This window comes from Vitis vinifera, chromosome 4 (genome assembly GCF_030704535.1).
Source record: "Vitis vinifera cultivar Pinot Noir 40024 chromosome 4, ASM3070453v1".
Classification (NCBI taxonomy): Eukaryota; Viridiplantae; Streptophyta; class Magnoliopsida; order Vitales; family Vitaceae; genus Vitis; species Vitis vinifera.
Window position 1 is genome coordinate 21179532 of NC_081808.1, and position 19109 is coordinate 21198640.

At 35.9% G+C, this 19109-nt stretch overlaps 2 protein-coding genes across 2 annotated transcripts; one reads left to right on the plus strand and one right to left on the minus strand.

Annotated features, from left to right (window-relative positions):
- Nucleotides 1-1095: 1095 nt before the first annotated feature.
- On the plus strand, nucleotides 1096-11650 carry LOC104879131 (zinc finger CCCH domain-containing protein 30). The gene is made up of 4 exons (XM_010650751.3): nucleotides 1096-1597; nucleotides 9037-9240; nucleotides 9405-9529; nucleotides 9611-11650. The coding sequence occupies exons 1-4, from the start codon at nucleotides 1538-1540 to the stop codon at nucleotides 11358-11360; spliced, it is 2139 nt and encodes a 712-aa protein (XP_010649053.1). The 5' UTR covers nucleotides 1096-1537; the 3' UTR covers nucleotides 11361-11650.
- A 416-nt stretch (nucleotides 11651-12066) lies between these two features.
- LOC100242075 (peptidyl-prolyl cis-trans isomerase Pin1) lies at nucleotides 12067-15508 on the minus strand. Its single transcript, XM_002269595.4, has 2 exons — nucleotides 14939-15508; nucleotides 12067-12443 (listed from the first exon to the last, which is right to left on the minus strand). Exons 1-2 carry the CDS (start codon nucleotides 15168-15170, stop codon nucleotides 12319-12321), a joined length of 357 nt encoding a protein of 118 aa, XP_002269631.1. The 5' UTR covers nucleotides 15171-15508; the 3' UTR covers nucleotides 12067-12318.
- Nucleotides 15509-19109: the final 3601 nt, after the last annotated feature.

The following is a 19109-nucleotide window of genomic DNA, read 5'->3' on the forward strand; positions in this document are numbered from 1 at the left end:
AACGAGTTGGAGTCAATCCCTTCATAAATAAGTCAAAGCAAGTCATAGGTCATACACCATAGGGTGGAGGATAGTGAGTGAAGGCCCATTGCTTTAGCGGGTTTAGTTTGTACTTGGATTGAATCGTACTAAATTGTCATACTTAGATATATGGAGCAAGGTGAGAAGAAGAATAGCAATATGGTATGAAAGAATGTTTTCTATTTACATTCCCGTCTCTTAGAAAGAGCCACTAAACGATCGAACCAGACAGGTGCAAGTAGCTTGACCACCTTACCCGTCATTGAAACACAAGTTAGAGACGTATCGACCTATATTCCCACTAATATGATCCCCATTACGGATGGATAAATCTGTTCGGAAACAGAGTTCTTTTATTGCTGAATTAAACCTGCTATTAACATTGGCTTATCTGTCAATCGCGTCGAGTCTACCGCTTAGTTAAAAGCTATGAAACAAGTTTGTGATAGTTTAAAATTGGAATTAACACAATATCGCAAAGTGGTCGCCCTTACTCAATTTGGATCAGACCTTGATGCTGCGACTCAGGCATTACTCAATAAAGGTGCAAGGCTTGCAGAAGTCTCGAAACAACCACAATATGCACTACTTCCAATTGAAAAACAAATTCTAGTCATTTATGCGGCTATCAATGGATCCTGTGTATAATGGCCGAAAAGGAGGGAAGGCTTGAAGTATAATGACTTTTGAGCTCATTCCCTTTGGTCTCTCCTAAAGATCTATGATTTGGCGGTGAAAAGGATATATAACTTGGAAGCAACATAACCATAACTCCCAAAATGAAATAGCGGCTAGTGATAACTCCTCTTCTTTTCTTTTCTTTTTTCCTTTTTCCATTTTTCCTTTTTAGAGATGACTACAAAATTTAATAGTTGGTCTTGTAAACTTAATTTGTGCTTTATAAAATCATCATTCTTAATACGAATAAAAAGTTTCACTAGTTTATATTGCAAATAAATTGGACTAAAAATAATATTTTTGATGTGTAAATTGGACTAAAAAGAACGTTAATCAGGGAAGCGGTGAAAGGAAGGGAATATATGATATATTAGACGGTATCGGGAGGAGGGCAGGGCGGCCCACGAAAGCAAAAGGAAACCTGGGCGAAACGCAAAAGGGAGATTTAGGGAGCAAAGCAAAAGAAAGAATCAGAGGTGGAGTGATCAGATTTCACAAGAAAAGGGGAGCAGCCCCAATAAAATATACTAAATATACTAAATATTCTCACCCTTTTGGTATGGGTTCGCCAACGCATCGACTATCAGCTGTTAGGTGGTTGCGCGTAAGCAAAACAGGAAACAACACTGCACCAAAATCAAAATAATCGAAATTAGAAAAACTCCAAACAAAACAAAAGTGGCCTCTAGGGTTCCATATCAAGCAACATCACAATTCTCGTCTTCTTCTGTTCTTGTTCAAAAGCTCTGCACCACTGTGCAAGATCTGGCTCGCATTATCGCAAGTGGAGTGATCGAGGTTTCGGAAACTCGGTTGCATTGTGGAATCGGTCTTCGGTATGAAGCTATCGAAGAGTTCGAAGAAGGTTTCTTGGGCTCCCGATGCTAATCTGTGTCAGGTATAGCCGCGGCATCTCCAATTGGAGTGTCTAGTTACCATATCAAATCACATTTGAATGTTTATTTTATGTTCGTGGTTCTGATTTCTTCGTTGGCAGGTGGTTCTCAGTTTTGATGCTCTCTCTTTAGGGTTTCGAAAATGTTTTTTTGTTATAAGTCTGCACTTGAACGTGGTTCTTTTTTCCCTTTTTAGTGCTTCTATAGCTATTCTCTTCATATCTATGGTTTTTCTAGCCGGTTGTTCTGTTTTTGAAGTTCCATGGTCTACTTATTTTAAGCTTCGTTTATTGATTCCCTGGTGCTTATGTGTTTCTTTAGCTAACCATTCTTTTGGTTGCTGAGGAAACCGGGAAAGAAAGTGGAAGAACACCCTGTCTTTGCCGATCAGGAATCTAGTTAGTGGAATGAAGATTCCTTTTTGTTTCTTTCAACTTGTGTTTTGTTTTGTGAAGTATCGAAAAATGAAAGAATTTTCTATTTGCACATTTTTCCCGAGCGTAAGGTGGGGTTCGACCACTTCTGGGTGTGGAATTTACAGATGTTTTCTGTGTACTTTGGGGCGCTTTTGGAGTTTCTCTTTTTAATACACGTTTTCCTTTTTACCTATCAAAAAATAAAATAAAATTTATAGATGTTTTCTAATCTCTCCAATGTCCGCCAATTCATTCCCTTAGGAATTCCATTTGTGGCTAATAATGGAATTTCAAAATTTTAATGTGAATCCTTTTCTTTTCACCCCAATCCTCTCATTCAAAACACAATGTAAAAGAGAGGTAAGAGTCTTATGCACTGTTTTTGTTTCTTGAAATTGATAATTCAACCCAAGTAAAATAGTAGTATTGGGCTCTAAGTAAATGAAGTAATTTTATTTTCTTGGAGTCTGAATATAAAATAGAGTCTTATCCCCAATATTGTAAAATTTTATCCACAATTATGATTTTTTTCCCTATACATTTTTCTTATATGGAGTCTGAATGTTTCACAGCAAGTCAAGGTTTTCATTTTTAACAAAGTTGGAAAATGGTGTTTTAATTGATGATTTGTCAGTTAAGTCATTCTTTTTTGCACCAAAAAAAAAAAAGAAAAAAAAATTGTTGTCATTTTTTATGAATTAAGATGAGACGATCTCCACTGAGAACGACCACAGAACAATTCATCGCTTAGATTATCATTTTTAGTGCAATTTTATTATTTACATAGAAATGAGAATAGAAATATGAATGCTTGAAATTGAAATTAAGAAATCTCAGACAAAATTCTTTGGGAGCCTGTGTGGGACAACTTCCTACAGTGGTGGTGCAACAGAAGTGCTTAATCTGCTTGTGATCATGGATCAATGTCCAGGTGCTATTTTTAACCACACTGAACACCCAGCAAGACAACTAATTTTCCTTGAAAACCTATGGTTGATTAAGTATAACATTCAATCATTCATCGCTTATAGTTCCCTCAAGCCTTTTTTTGGAAAGGTTTCAACTCCCAACTACATTTTTTTGTCTGATTTCTAAACATATCCTATCCTCCAGTCAAGGAAAATTATTAAATGCTAGTGAAGATTTAACTTCTAAGAATCAATAATAAGTATTTGTATCATGCAAGTCACCAAGAGACTTTAAGACTTAGGTTGCATCTATGCAAAAATAAATAAATAAAAATTAAAAAAACCTTCAGAAAAGAAGGAAAATTCTATAACTTAAATGTATTTTTTTCTCAAGCTATTTTCAGAATTTCCTTTTTCTACTTGTTGCATTATTTTGGAAATTCAGACAGAGCCTAAATATACTTAGGAATATAAAAAACTTCAATTATTACATACCTTGGACTCATGAAAGGGGTTCTTAAATAAGGGATTATGGTTCCCGAGATGGACTTCTTGGATAGTGTTGCAAACTTGTAATAAGTTTCTTTCTCTCTATTCAGAGATTATGAAATACAGATTGATTTGTGGTAACTCTTGGAAAATGAGAAGATCAATAATGAACAATTGCCTATCAATATGGACAAAAAAACAATATGTAGTAATTTCAACAATATGATAGGTTAACAGCCTATTTGGCAATCCATAGCAATCCTTGTCTATTAGGTGTAAAATCGGTATTTAGCCTATCCAAAAAAAATAATAATAATCCTTGTTTATTAGGCTCTTCGATTATGTGTCATTTTAACCCAGGACTTTAGACAATCTTTCAATTCCAAAATCTCAATGAGGACATTGCATTACCTGCCATAAGATATTATCAAATCAAGAACTTTATCCTTTTTATTAAAAGAATATGCATTTAATGAAGTAGAATCACTCATGTAGGGGAATAGGTAGAATAATACTTTTTGAGGACCATATAAATCTAATAGTTGCTATTTCTGGCTAGTAATTTTGCCAAATATGAGATGAGGAGTGTGTGGAATACCCATCTGAGCAATAAATGCATAGTATGATCAAAAGGGACCCAAATTTATTTTAAATTTTGCTATTATCTTGAAATTTTGTTCCATTTACTATTTAAGTTTTGGTATAAATATATAGAAAAGAGTTTTTAAAAACATTATGTATGGATTTTAAATCATACAACTTTATCAACCTAACCAACTTGAACATAAACTAAACTCAACCCGAGTTTTAAAAAAATGGGATTGTGTTAGGTTTGGGTTGAGTATCTCGGGTTAAAGTTCAGGTTGGGTTAGGCTGGGCTGGGGTTGAATGTTTCTTAATTTGGGTTTGTCTTGGGTTAGCTATCAACCCAACCCAACCTGCCCAAGTTATAGTCCTTATGACTCATTACAATCCTAATGGTTGGGAAAGGACCTCCGGACATAGATTCCATTGAGTCATAAGAAGATTTAATAGTAAACTTTCCATCCTTGGCATCCTTTAAACCAACTTATTTCACAATCCTTACAAAACCATCATCACTTGAGTTAGCTTAAGAAAGAACTCCACAATTTGCAACTCCCAAGGCTTCCAACATCAAGTGCCACCTACCTCCTCCCAAACATTGGCTATCTAAATTGATAATGTGAAATAAATATGGTAACTATTCATTTAACATCACAAGTCATGCCAAAACCGTACTCTCCTTCCATCATGCACTACAAGTTTGATTGTAGTTTGAAACTCCTCCAACCCTCTCCTAATTGCTTTCCATAAGCCCGTTTTATAACTTCCCTCCCGTCTTGAGCACATCACCCACCTACCACTTCTCCAAACATACCAAAGATAACTTGTCTTTGCAACCTATTCTTATTTGTCCCATAGTTTGAAAGCCACTTTCCAATAAGAGGCTTTCGTGAGTAAAGACATGTTTTTATTATCTAAGCCACACTTATTTGTTTCAAAGTGATTCTCTAAAGTACTTCCATCCCACAAAAAGTTCATGTTGAGTTTCTAGTCTCAATTGCACCATCCTTAAAATAACAAAAAAGGATAAGAGTTTGTAGGCGAGCTAGACAACATACTCTTTAGAAGGTTAGTCTCCAATCCTAAGAAAGATACTGATGTTTCCAAGAAGCCAACCTTTTGTAAAACTTCTCCTTCACCGCATACCAAATTGAGGAAGATTTGGAAGGAGCACCCAAGAACATGGTTCAAAGTTGTGGTGTTGGTTGCTCACTCTATGAGTCTTGAGGTGGATTTGTTTCTACATCTCGAATTGACATCGACAATATGCTCAATATGCGAGTTAAAAAACTAAAAGTGTTCTAAAAAAATAATGAGAATTTAAAAAAAAAATTATAATAAAACAAACTCAACAATTTAATTAAAGAAAAAAATTATCTATCACATTTAAGATTGAATGAAATGTTGTAGAAGCACTTGCTTGGATTAGTTTATGATAGCATTAAGGATTGGAACTCTTAAAACATTATCATACTCATTTTTATACTAATACCGATTTTGATAATTGGTATATCAAAACATATTGCAATTTAGCATGCTAATAAGAATTATTTTAAAAATAAAAAATAAAAAATGAAAATAGTAAAAAGAGATGTGATTGATAAAATAATTGTCTGAAAATAAGTCGTTTTGAATTTCTTATTCCTAGTAATGGATTGAGGCATTTTTCTTAATTAATTTAAGGAGTCTTTGAGAAATGTTGATATTCTTTGTCCTTTTCCTCTCATTTCATGGGATTGAATTGTTGGTGTAGTGGCTCCTACTCATCTCTCTAGTTGGTTGAGTCAAGGGATTCATATCCAAGTCAAGATTGAGTGATTGTTGAGCTGCATAATTTAACTTGGGTCTCAAACTCATTGTGGCTATAGCCAAGAGGGATACGACTTGATCTAGTTGTGCCAATGTCAACCAATACTTTGAACCATGCCTAGGGGGAGACCTAAATAGGTAGAAAACGACTTACCTACACCACATCTTAGCAACGAACCCATTGTTAAGTGGAATGATATCAAACTCTAAAGACACATCCAACCAAAGAAGGGTCCATCTTAGATAAATCAGTTGTTCTTAGGACACCTCATAGAAGAGTATAAGATTATCAACAAAGGGTAAATGAGAGATCTCCACACCCTCTCTCCCCCCAACTTCTTACCCATGGTTCAAAGTATCAGCCAAGATTGGTTTGTCTTGACCAAGTTGTATTCACCTTGACTATAGTTGTGACAAGTCCAAGACATGACTCGATATTGTGTAGTTCAACAATTAGTCATTTTTAACTCAGATATGAATCATTTGACTCGGGCAACTTGTGGAACAATTCAAAGTTACCACACCACAAATCAGATTAGATGAAAATAAAAGGAAAAACAAATAGATAATCTTTGTCTTCCCCTCATCGATCATGAAGAAATGCCTCAATACATAAGTAGAACAATAAATTCAAACTGATATTTTTTTTTTCAAAATTGTTATCAATCATATTTCCTTTTAGTGTTTGCTTTTTATATTTTCAATATATAAAATTTTTTCATTATTTTCTTAATTTTTATTTTTTTTAGATTTTTTAACTAGCATAATCTTCCAATAACAATCCAAGATGTTGAGACCAATCTGCCTTGGGACCTATTGAGTTAGTAATCGATATTGCAACTTTGGATCATGTTCCCACAACAAGAGATTGTATAACTAGGCTACATTAATAATACATTTTTCATGTAAATCATTTTATATATCACATGTAAGTGTATCTTATGTACATGAATACATTATAATTGATCCATACAGTCTGTGCACATTTTATTATTTTAAATAGTTTATAGGAAAAATCAAATATGATTTCTTTTAACCAATTGCTCTACTGTTGTTTAAAAAGGCATTTTGATGTGAAACTAAAATAGTAGTAACTCCCTTTTATTTTCTTTTACATTAACTATTAAAAAAAACCCTCTTCTGGTGGTGCTCAAAATCTTAGGTTGCTTTCTATCCTCTATTTAATCTTCTTCTTCATTTTTTTTTTTAATAATTTAAAAAGAATGACAAAGAGCTAAGGAAGAGAGAACAATCCTGCATTGGAACATTTCACACATGTTGACAGTCAATGTGGAAAATTGGAGTTCAAGCGTAACTAAAGTTGCAGCAGATATTGGGTGGTGGTAGTTGAATGAAACTTGTGGTTTTCAAATGGTTTGAATATTGAGCAATGATGATGAACAGTGAATTGAGGTGTTTGTATCTTTTCTTCTTAGTTTTATGTTTCTCTTTGCTTTTCCTATGTTGGAGGTGTTAGCAGGGGTGGGGGAGGGGATGACGAACTTGAAGTTAAAACTTTGAACATAACATGTGGACACATATATTCCCATGGTCCACATAAGTAAATACTTGTATACAATTCTTTTATCTTTCTTTATTGGTTTGGGTATGTTAATTGGAGAGTAGTTGAAGTTTTGAACTTCAGTATGATATTATTTATTAGCATACTAGTAGGTCCTTTGAAACTTAAAATTATGGTTAAAAGTTGAAAAAAATTATCTTGTAAATCTTATGATGAATCTATGTATTAAAATGTCAATTTGTTGAGTTGATTTCTTCAACACTAGTTTTTAACATTTTGATGTGCATGGCATTGATGAATGCTATATTTGCGTGTTTTTCCGGTGATATATCTGTCTTGAAATTGGTTTTAACATTTCCCTATTATTCATTCTTGAAAATATGGGTTTCATATATGATAGAGATTTTTGATCTGTCTATTTCCAAAATGTGAAAAACTTCCATTAAACGATATGATATGCATGATACAAAAAGGGGAAAATGGTATATACATAGAAATGCCAGTGTGACAGACAATGTAAGTACAGCGTCAAAATTACTACATTGGCATGATATATCTAAGGAAATCATAGTAATTGTTCTCTCTCTATTTGCCTTTGCCTTTTGGGTCCCTTTGTATTCTTTCCGTGTGCTTTGGTGCTCTTTTTGGCTAAGTGCTGATAATAAAATCTTGTTTTTGCTTTCCTATCTGTACATATATAAGCAAATCATAGAAAATGGAAGATTTAAATATTAGGTAACCCTTTTCTCTGTGATACTTAAAATCAGTTTGCTTTCTCAGTCAACTGAAATGGCAATATCAACTAATATTACATTATTACTTAAATGATATATCAGTAAAAATAATGGGTAGAGTTGGTATTTATTTGTGAAATTGCAATCTGAAGCTATTTGCACTCGAAGAGTGTGTAATATGTGTCTTTCCTCTTGTTATTTTCTGGTTCTGTTTAGCGTATGTGCTAAACTGAGAACAATATATGCCATCATGAATGGTTGGTCAGTGTCTTGTTATATTAAGTTCGAAATTGCAAAATTGCTGTTTGTTTTGTCTAAAAATGCAATCTTTGCAGTACCTGAGAATTGCAGTTCTCTTCGTGTAGATAGAGAGATACTTAATCTTGTGCTGTTGGAGTTAAATTTTTTTTTTGGTTATAATAATTTATGGATTGTTTGATGGCCATCAGTATGATTTGCATTGATCTAGCCTAACCAAAAAAAAAAATTGATTTGCATTGATCTAATCGGTTCTTTTATAACGATGTTAACTCACTGACAACTTAATCTCAGCATGGTTGTTAATTTTAATATTATGGTTATTTATTATTTTTTTCATCACCTTTTCCACAATATGTTGGGGAGAAAGGAATAGGAATTCAGCAATATGGTCGCTACACATCCCAATTGACTGTTATCTTGCTGGGCCATTTTCTGGTGGAGTCACAACAGTCACTATTTTCTTTGGCGTGTGTGCATTGGGATGCAAATGGCATCTTAGATGGATGCCATTTGGTGGCCATCAGAGATGAAGTTGGTTGGAAATTCTATTTCCCTTTGTCTAGGTTTGTATGTTACGCTTTTGCTACCATTTTAATGTGGTAGTTGCTCCTTCAGCCAGGGAGCCTGTGAAGTCTACCATCTAGGTTTCTGATAAATCAGTTACTAATTTGATGAATGATAGCCTGGTGTAATAAACCAATTCCTGTTTTCAAACAGGCAAAACTGTTTCGATCAAAGGATTGTCCTTCACAAGTTTGCTTGAAAGCTCGTGATGGTCTTCTAGCAAAGAAATCATGGATATTGCATTCTGATGGCCGGGACACCAATGGCCTCCCTCATGGATTCAAAGACACTCGTGTGAACCAATCGAAGAAGAAAGTTTCGCACATCCCTAAGATCAAATGGAAATGCCCACCCAAGGTAAGCTGATGTTAGATGTTAGACCTCAACTTGCAACCCCTTGTTGCAAATTTTTCATGCTTTTGGAGGGGGTATCATTACAAGTTTCTGCATACATCTGGCATGGGCACTGAATTTTGCTGAATTGAATTCTTATATTTTAACTGTTTTTTTTTCTTAACCAGTTTGTCTTGAGTTCCAATTGGCTCGTTGCATCTGGTGAAGAAAGCCAAGAGGCAGAGGCTCAAAAGCTGAGAGAAAATCATGTAGTTGAAGCAGTTTATCCTCGCATATCTGCTATACCTCTTAGGTAAAATCTCCTAACCCCTGAAAATCTGTATATTACTTCCTTTCTTCATCCTTAAACTGAGGCTCATGCATCTTCCTATAGCCCCTCTATTTCATTGGACATAGAAGAATGCCATCAGGATGATTGTGACATCCCTCTTGTCCCCATCACATCCATGGAAGATGAAGGAACAGTGGATACATTGTTTGATTTGGCAGCACCAATCAACTCTTCCATGATTTCAAAGCCACCAGCCTTGTCCCAAGATTTATTGGCATCTGGAAACACCTCCCAGTGCAACAGGCCTGTTCTAGAGCCACCTGCCATTGAAAAAACTGCACTTGGCTTGTCACCGGATGTAGAAGCTGATATAATTGCTGCAGCTACTGCTGCCATTACCATGGTCATGAGATGCAAGGAGCAGGGAAGCTTGATTGACACAGATTTGCTCATTAAAATCCTTACCAACCCAAAAATGACTGAGAAATTGATTAATGATTGTCGAGAACCTGGAGGTACCAGTACTATACCCTTTTCTGAGTCAAAACCGGTAACTCAGTTGGTTACCGTATCCTGTTCAGAACCTGCTATGGTATTGGAGCCAAGGCCAGCCAATGAAAATATGTGTTATCAACCAAAGAGGGTGCGGCCTGCTCTAGATTCAAGGTCTCCCCAAGAAGATACTTTTCCAGTCTCTAGGTCAAAGCAAGTTGCTCATCGAGTTCCCTTACCTCACACAAATGGGAATATGTGTTCTCTACCAGGCGACAAGAGACCTGCTCTAAATTCAAGCCCTCTCCAGCCAGATAACTTTCCAATCTCGTGTTCAAAGCCTGTCACCCTTCCAAAGCCAGAAAGTGGAAACATTTATCCTCTGCCCAATGGGATGCTACCAGACTCAAATTCAAGGCTTTCCATACCCAATACTGTTACAGTTTCTTTGTCCCCAGCTCCCTTACCCAGCAAAGGACCTAATATGGTTTTGTTGTCTCAGCCAGCAAAAGTTAACTTATGTTCCATTCCAAATGATGTGCAACCTGCCATAAATTTGAGACCTCCCCAAGCAGATGCTGTCCAATTCTCTAGGTCAAAGCCAGCAAATGGAAACATGTATTCTCTTGTAGATGAGGTGCTAGCTGCTGCCTCAAATTCCAGGCCTCCCCAGCTAGATACTGTTCCCGTCTCTAGTTCAAAGCCTGTCAGTCTTTCGGTTCCCGTTTTACCCAGCATAGAAGTTGATATGGTTGCCACACAGAAGGCAGCAAATGAAAACTTCTACCCTTTATGGAGTGGGTCGGGATCTACTGTAAGCACAAGGTATTCTCGAGAGCCTATGGTTCCATTATCTGGGTTTAATCCTGCACCTCTCTTGGTTCGCTCTTCTGTCCTAGAGCCTAGGGTTTTGTCACCAAGACCAACAAATGGAAACTTGCACAACATACTGAAAGGAGTACAACCAACTTTAAACACAACACCAACTTTACCAGACATCTTGCCAACATCCTCTTTCAAAGCTATAAAATCTCATGTGAAGGACGTCAACTACTATAAGAGCCTCGTTAAGCAACACGGAGGAGAAAAGCAAGGAACTCAGGATCAAATCATCCCACAGTATGCTAACCATGAAAATTACCTTCAAGGCATGGAACTGATACAGAACTTCAAACCAACAGAATTGAAACCGAAGTCTCAGAAGTCTTGCATCTTCTATAACAGCCCAACAGGATGTCGAAATGGAACCAATTGCCCTTACCAGCATGACACGTTCTCTCAATTGCGTTGTGGCAGCATGCTGGAAGATAAAAGGGCAAAGAGAATGAAACTAGATGGGAAAATTACAGGCAGAAAATAATCGAGGCGGTAACTGGTGGTATGGTTTTTCAACTTATGTAGGTTCATATTTCCATAATCCCCCACATAAAACTACACGGTTGCACTTCATCATAATCACAAGTGCACCACCCACTCGTTACCTTATCTTCCCATTCATAGTGCATAGAACACCTCCTTGAGAGGTTAAAATAAAATGTCTAAGAGGAACTTTTACTGACAGTCTTACATTTACTTTCTAAGACTTGAAAATCCTAGTTTAGAAATTTTCACACTTTTTTTAATCATATGATGCTGATCATTTCGTGTGCACGGACACTATCGCTGCTGATATTTTTGCATTTATGAACCATGGGGCCATTGTTAAAGGGGGGAATTTCAATTAAATAGCATGCATGACCATATAGCAGCAATACCAGATTATATGAGAACTGCTAAAACTTGGGAAAATGAAAGATGGAACCGATTGGAGCAAATATGACAAAATTGATTGATATCCAATACACCTGGTGATTAAATAATCATCATATGTTCATGATAAAAAAAAGTGAAGTTGAATGTAGTAATAGAAAAATCATGATCATTATAGATGTGAAAAACTACAGAAGGGGTTCCAGTGCAACATAGAAGAACAATAATGCTCATATCTATGCTGCAGCATCCAATCACTCTCATAGTTTCTGCCACACCATACATGGAATCCTGTAGGTGAAACAAATTGAGAGATGTATATCAAACCATGCTTTTATTCAGTTAATACAAATCTCATCAATCCACAACCTGGTAAAAATTTTAGATGTTCCCAAGGAATGGGTCAAAACAGTTCAGAATTGGGTATTATAAGTTCTAACACTCCACACACATCAATGGCCTCGTGCCCTGTAATAAGATGGTCATATTGTTGCCCATATTGGAAGAGCAACAACCATATTTCAGAAGACTCCTTGTTTCAGTCTAACCAAGAGCTTCTTCTGCGATGATCAACCAGTCCTCATTATGATGTGAACCCCACTATCAGTTTCCACGATGTCGCTAATCTCCCCAACTTTAAGAGCATATGTTGCTTCTTCAAAAGGCTTTTGCATCTGACCCCGACCAAATGGCCCTGTAACAACATTTACAAAGTACTTTTGTTTAAGACCTGCATTTATCAGGATAAGACCTGAGATCAATCAAAGCCAAATGAAACATAATGCCAAAATGGGGCACCGCTCACATGTACATCCCGTACTCTTTTTGTGCAAAAACAAAAATAATATATTGGAAAGACATTTATATGCACAGGGGGTAGAAATCTCATTTACACGTGCATCATAAGGAATCAAAGGGCTCAACAAGGTAACAAGTCCCATAGTGAACACAAACTAAAAGATCATGTATAAGGCCAGATCTAAACAACCCACAAATACTAGAAGGGAAGAAACATTCAAATTTTCTTGTTCATAATAGCTTCAAACTTCATACCAAACTAAACTCTCTAAGGCAGGCCTGGAAATGCATGCAGACGCACACAAGTACATAGCACATTCAGTAGAGTGCACTGGCATGAGCCTCAAACCGTCTACGCTTTAAAGGTGTTTCAGTATGTAACCAGGGCCACTGTAAAGCTCTCAGATGATTTGCAGCAAAAAAACTGGGTCCAGAAGCTGTAGCAAATGCAAAAGTACAAATTTGGGCATTTTCAATAAATTCTACAGGTTTATTAAGCATTAGTTTTGACTGAAGAATGTCTTAGCATGAAACAGACTCCTCTGGATTATCACTAAACCTAAATTATAATATTTATGATACTCATCTGTACAGATCCAGAGCCTGAACCTGTATCATGAATATTGGAAAAAGAGCAAAGACAACAATTATTATTATTTTTGGTGGTTTTATTAATAAAAACAGAAATTCCCTTCATTCAAAATTAAGTGATGGATGGAAGGATGAGAGCCAAAAACCTATGTATCAGTTCTACCAGGAAACCAAAACAAGAGACAGCAAGATTACATGAGAATTTCTTGGATGCTAGAGGGAGCTATGGGACTAAACCATATAGAAATATTGATTTACCAACGATTTTCATGCAAGATGGTATTCCAACACATGGGACCCAAAAGTTACAAAATAAGGATGGTAATCGTGCATGCTCAGGATGGGGCACCCTGTTCTGATCCCATCCTCATGGACAAAACCCCTGCAAAACTTATCCCAGTTCCATTCCTTGTCCTGATCCCACCTTGCAAGATCAGTAAAGAAAACTTGTTTGGCTGAGTCAGGGGCACCACTGGACTTCAAATATAGCATATAAGCATATAGGGTTTGCAACATTCTTTACTGATAAAGATCTGATGAGATCAACTGGTGGTACAAGTACCTACAGAAGAGGGAGCAGACCACAAAAAATTTCTCCTATAAAATATAAAATGGAATTATTAAAAACAATGTTGCTCGAGATAGTGGAAAGTCTTGGAGCTGAGGTTTAGTCTTCGTGAGTATGAGAAACAATGTGCCACTTGAAAAACAAGTGACACACCAACTTTTTCACCAGGCATAAGGAATCTTAACTCCAAAACCGAACATATCCAAATTGCTAGTTAACATTGTAGCTAATCATTATAATCTCATTGAGTCCACAGCATAAGAAGAGCATGAATTTTGTTGTAATCATTGAGAAGCCTCTTTATCTCCTATATCACTTAAGATGAACAAGCTATTAAAACCAAGCCAACATGAACAATGGAAAAGAACTTCATCCTAACACACAAGATGGCAAAACTTGAAAGTACTGAGAATTCAGATCTATGAAATCCACAATTTTAGATTGTCATAACTAAGAGACAAGTTTTTTACTACTTTCTTTTATCTGAAAACAAGAATAAATGTGAAAAAACAAATCTCAACTGCGAAAAACCCTAATTCACTCTGAGGAGACCAACTCATCAGAGGCAGACTACAACACATTGCAACCGCAGAGCAATCTGATATTCTTTGAATCCAATTCAATAACAAGAAAGTCAATGAGGGGGAAAAGAAGATAAGAATAAGGAACCAGATGCAACGATTATGGTGTTCAAAATCACTGAAAAAGAGGCAGAAAAACTGGGGAAAACCTAAGAAAGGTAAGCACACAAGCTTCTGAAATCAGAGTGTCAAAAGATTTGGAGATGTCTTGAGTTCAGCAACAGAAACCCTAATCTCACTTTCGTAACACCTAACAGATCAGAAAAACATTCATCACAATCCAAAATTAACAGTAATATCCCACGCTAACCGTCCTTCCCTTACTCAAACAAAAGACCACGGTTATACACAGAAAGCATTCATCGGCTGAGGCCATAGTTGAAGTAATTTCCACAGTCGAGACGAAAGGATTAAAAATTTTGAACCTGAGATTTCTCACTCTTCGAGACAAAATAAATATTATCACTCTACTTTTTGGCAGTTAGTGTAATGTTTTTTATTTTTGGAAAGCAACACAAAACAACACAAAGCACAAAGTTAGTTTTCCTGAGTTTTCTCAGCATCCAAAGAGAAGGCAGGAGTGAAAACCCTAATCCAAAAAAACCAATCAAAACAGAAGAAGATAAAGAGAGTAGAGCTATAAAAACCGACCGAGATCGCCGCCGCGCTTGGCAGAGCTGCAATCGGAGATTTGAGAAGCGACGTCGGAGAACTTAGATTTGCCAGAAATGATGTCGTCGCGAATGGCCTTAATCTGAGTGACGGCACTTTCTTTGGTGGTGGCCTTTATGACTCGACCTTCAGGATCTCTCCAAGACGCCTTCCTTCTGGAATCTTGGTGCTTGATCAAGATGTGCGAAGCCCTCACCTGATTCGACGACATTTTCCCCTTCTTTTTGTTGTGCTCCGCTCGATCTGCAGATGAGATCGAAGTTTTCTTCCTCTTTCGATCCGGCTCTATCTTCGCTACTCTCTTTGTCTCCCTCTCTCTTCTCGATCTCTCGATCTAAATGCGACCTGCGACTGGAAAACCTCCCTGTGAATATAAAGGCGTCCGGGGCTGTGATGCTGTGACCCGCAAAACGACAGCGTTTAGCCTATCCACTGTGGTAATGATGTGGCTTTCTCTGATTGTAAGATAGCCAGCCCACCCATATGAATTAGTGTTGGTTTAAATCCTAATAATTAAAAGATATACATACAGTAAATGATGATAGATTAAAAGAGGTTACTGCTGCCTTTTTTAGAAAATAATAATTAAATTATTTCTTCTTATAAAAATGACATTTGCTGATTATTTAATCCCTTTTTGCTTTCTTTTTTTGTTTTCAAAGAAAATTAAAATTTATTTTAAATTATTTTCTGATATTTTATTTTATTTTTAATCAAAATTAAAGATTCAAAAAACATATTTTTTATCAAGAAAAATTAAAATTTTATTGTGAAAACAAACCAAAGGAAATTTTGCTTTATATTGGAAAAAAGGGCCTCAGATGCCGGCCTAGTAGGAGCCCATCGGCCCAAAACATTGTTGGGTTGGAGAAGAATGAGCTTAGGCTTTAAGCTAGCCCCATCATATGTGTTACCCCAATCTTCTACCGTTCATGGCATGGGTCATGGGTTTTTTTGTCTCTGAAGGCGCAACACCAGAAAGTAAAAAGGAAGAACAGAAATGGCAGGCAGTATATTTGGATCAATGGTAATGCAAAACTGAAAAAGTACAAGTTTCTTTTACCCATGAAGATGCGTTCGATTTTCAGATATGAGAAAAAGTTTTTAATACTATATATGTATAAGTTCTTTATCATGAGAGTCTTTTGAACTCATATAAGATGAATATAAAACATATTATTGGAACTTATCAATCCCTAATAAAAGATTTTTGCAGTGTCGATGACTATTGTCAGTTAATTATACTTAGTTTGGTAAAGAGAAGTCTAGTTCATACTTGTATTTGGTGCATGACCCTTGAAGATTTGAGGCAAGTCTTTTGCTACTAGAGACCGATCACCATGATTTGGTCCAAGTGTTGTTGGGTTGAGAAGCAAATGGTGAAAGAATTGAAGATAATTTTTTTTTTCTATTCTATCTTTTCTTTTCTTAAATCCTAGGCCTACTTTCATAATTTTTCTCCATTAGGACATGATTGGTGGGAGGGTGAGTCTACTAGGAACCCTAAATTCCTTCTTTCCTATACCTCAAATCATTAGGGTGCATCAAAACTTATTCTAAACTTCTTTAGGTCTAAGCACAACTATTAACTTGGTTTCAAAAACCAATAAAGATACCGTAGATCAAGAGAAAATGTCATACCTATGATTTAGATGTTCTCGAATTGATTCTTGTCAGTATAGAAAGCTCCAAAGCGGCAACAAATCTCGTAGACGTCATGATCTTCTACCTGATGACTCCTCCTTGAGTTTAAATACTAAGATAGTAGAGAACTTAGACTAGAGGCTAGGGTTTTCTCTCTGGATTGCACAAAGAGAATGACAAAAGTTTGAATTAGAAATCTTAACTCCTAGGGGAGGTATTTCTATGCTTCCTACCAGGCTTAAGTGATTTGAGACCACCATGAACTTAGGTCACTTAATTTAATAGAAAAATGTTGTTAATTTATTAATTAACTATATAGGGCTTCAATTAATCAATCAGACCAATCCGAAGATACCTCTTGCTTACTTTTATGCGATCTTGTATAATTACCAAAATGTACTTATGCACATAAGTGAACTAAAAACTCATCCAACGCTCATAAATCGTGCGATCAAGAAATATGAACTTGAATTAGGACCAGTAGGACCCATATGACAGTACTGACTCCCTTAAAATCCGATTTTGAAGTTGATACAACATTCCACTACAGAGAGCCAATTGTATTATATAATAACAAGACATCAAGTGCTCAAATCCGTAACCTACTATCCGTTGTATTTAGTCTCCCAATGAATTGATGTTCATAATCTAACAAGGTGAAAGTTATCAACTTTTCAAAACTACCTCTACAATCATTAAGTTATAAATCTTTTTATTATGTGATCAAATGACATACTCTAATATAAATAACATATGTCAAATTCCACCAAATGAATTATTATAGGCTCACATATTTCATGATCACATATCCCCAGGATCACCCAAGAGGATATATTGTCTCAAAGTCCATGAGATATCATGGTGTCTCTATTAAGAATATTTGTTACTACCGGTTTTCATCAACAATGACTCAATCATTTGGGAATATATAATTAGTTTACGATATCATTCATAGGTCAAAGTCACTGCTAATTTTTGCACAAGTTTAATATTCTCTCAAGGTTGAGAGACAATATAGTATAACAACTTAGTCAAGTTATGCCTATTTAATAGTCTTTTATCACGACTCATTGTGTGTCTTGTTAAATGTGTAACCATACACACTAATACACTCACTATAGGAACCTCATCCTAATGGCCAACACCAACCATCCTTCCAATTACTGAGTGGTTCACTATAGTTTCAAATAGATTGCCTAAGTCTATGAATTGATTACTAACAAATCATCTACTTGCAAGGACCCATGATTTGAATTTTTCGTGGAATTTCTAATGTACCGAGGTCATATACAATGCAATAATTGCTAGGTCAAAATGCTCATAGAGAATAATGCATGGAATAAGGATAGATAAAAGTGAACCTAGAATATCATTGAATGAATAACGAATTCCATGTCTATTACCTCATGTCATGCTTTTAAAAGCTTTTATCCTAATAGAGTCAACTTTTCTTACAGGGATTGGCGAGTCAGGAATTCAAAACTTGGGACCTTCACCAAACTTGTCAATGGTCGTCTTGACTCATGTTAGGCTATACATGTTAAGTTTAGAGACAGGTACTGCCTTGAGATTTATTCCTTGTATGCATTCACAAATCATTCTTGATTTATGTGCTTTTCTGGGAGCAATGAGAGTTCAGGAGATTGGTGTTTACCTTCCTAAACCTCTCACGAGCAAGTCTCTTTGATTAAGAGCTTTGGAGTCAGGTGCTTTTAAAGCATCCATTGAAGCACTACTCTACCTTATTGCCCTTTGTTCAAGGAACATGAATGTAGTTGTTAACTTGAACAACATGGGTCACTGGCTTTTGATGGGTTTGAGTGCAATGAGGCAAAAAACACCTTGTTTATAAAAATTATTCATGTTGGGGACAAGTTGACATCTTAGTACAATTGGTACCCGATATGCTTTGGGTTGGTACCTTGGTACACCCGGTACCCAGTACCCGATACATGATACCTCTCATTTGGGAAAAAGCATGGCCAAGTTGTTATATAAGAGCGCTTAAATCATGTTTGTCTACAAATGGATAAAGGACATTATATGGCTCTATTTCCCATCATCATCTTTTCTTTCTAATTAACTCAAACCATGCTACTATCATCTTAAAATTAAATCAAAAGCATATGATTGAAGGAAATTTTTTAGTTTTGATGCAATGTGGCTAAAAAATTAACAATTTTAAGGATATGGTCTTAAACCTTGAAAATGTCATTATAATGGATCCTTTGGCTACTAATATTTGAAAAATAATAATTGATAATGTCAAGTTTATAGCTATAAATTGGAATAGAGTTGTCTTTAGTAATATTTTTAAGAATATTTAAAATTTCTATTAAGAGCTAAATTTGCTGCAAGATTTTACAGTTAGTCATAAGAATGATAGTAGGGTAATTCAACTAAACATTGAGGATGTTTAAAAATAAAAAATAAAAATCCAATAGGGTGATGGAAATACCAAATTCTTCCTACTCTCATATCCATCATATTTGCGGCAAAACCCTTT

Excerpts from the sequence above, each read along its gene's own strand:
- LOC104879131 (XM_010650751.3), top strand. The coding sequence starts at position 1,538 with ATGAAGCTATCGAAGAGTTCGAAGAAGGTTTCTTGGGCTCCCGATGCT. Across the intron at positions 1,598-9,036 it reads CCGATGCTAATCTGTGTCAG|GCAAAACTGTTTCGATCAAA; the intron begins GTATAGCCGCGG and ends GTTTTCAAACAG. Across the intron at positions 9,241-9,404 it reads AATGGAAATGCCCACCCAAG|TTTGTCTTGAGTTCCAATTG; the intron begins GTAAGCTGATGT and ends TTTCTTAACCAG.
- LOC100242075 (XM_002269595.4), bottom strand. The coding sequence starts at position 15,170 with ATGTCGTCGAATCAGGTGAGGGCTTCGCACATCTTGATCAAGCACCAA. Across the intron at positions 12,444-14,938 it reads CAAGCGCGGCGGCGATCTCG|GGCCATTTGGTCGGGGTCAG; the intron begins GTCGGTTTTTAT and ends ATGTTGTTACAG.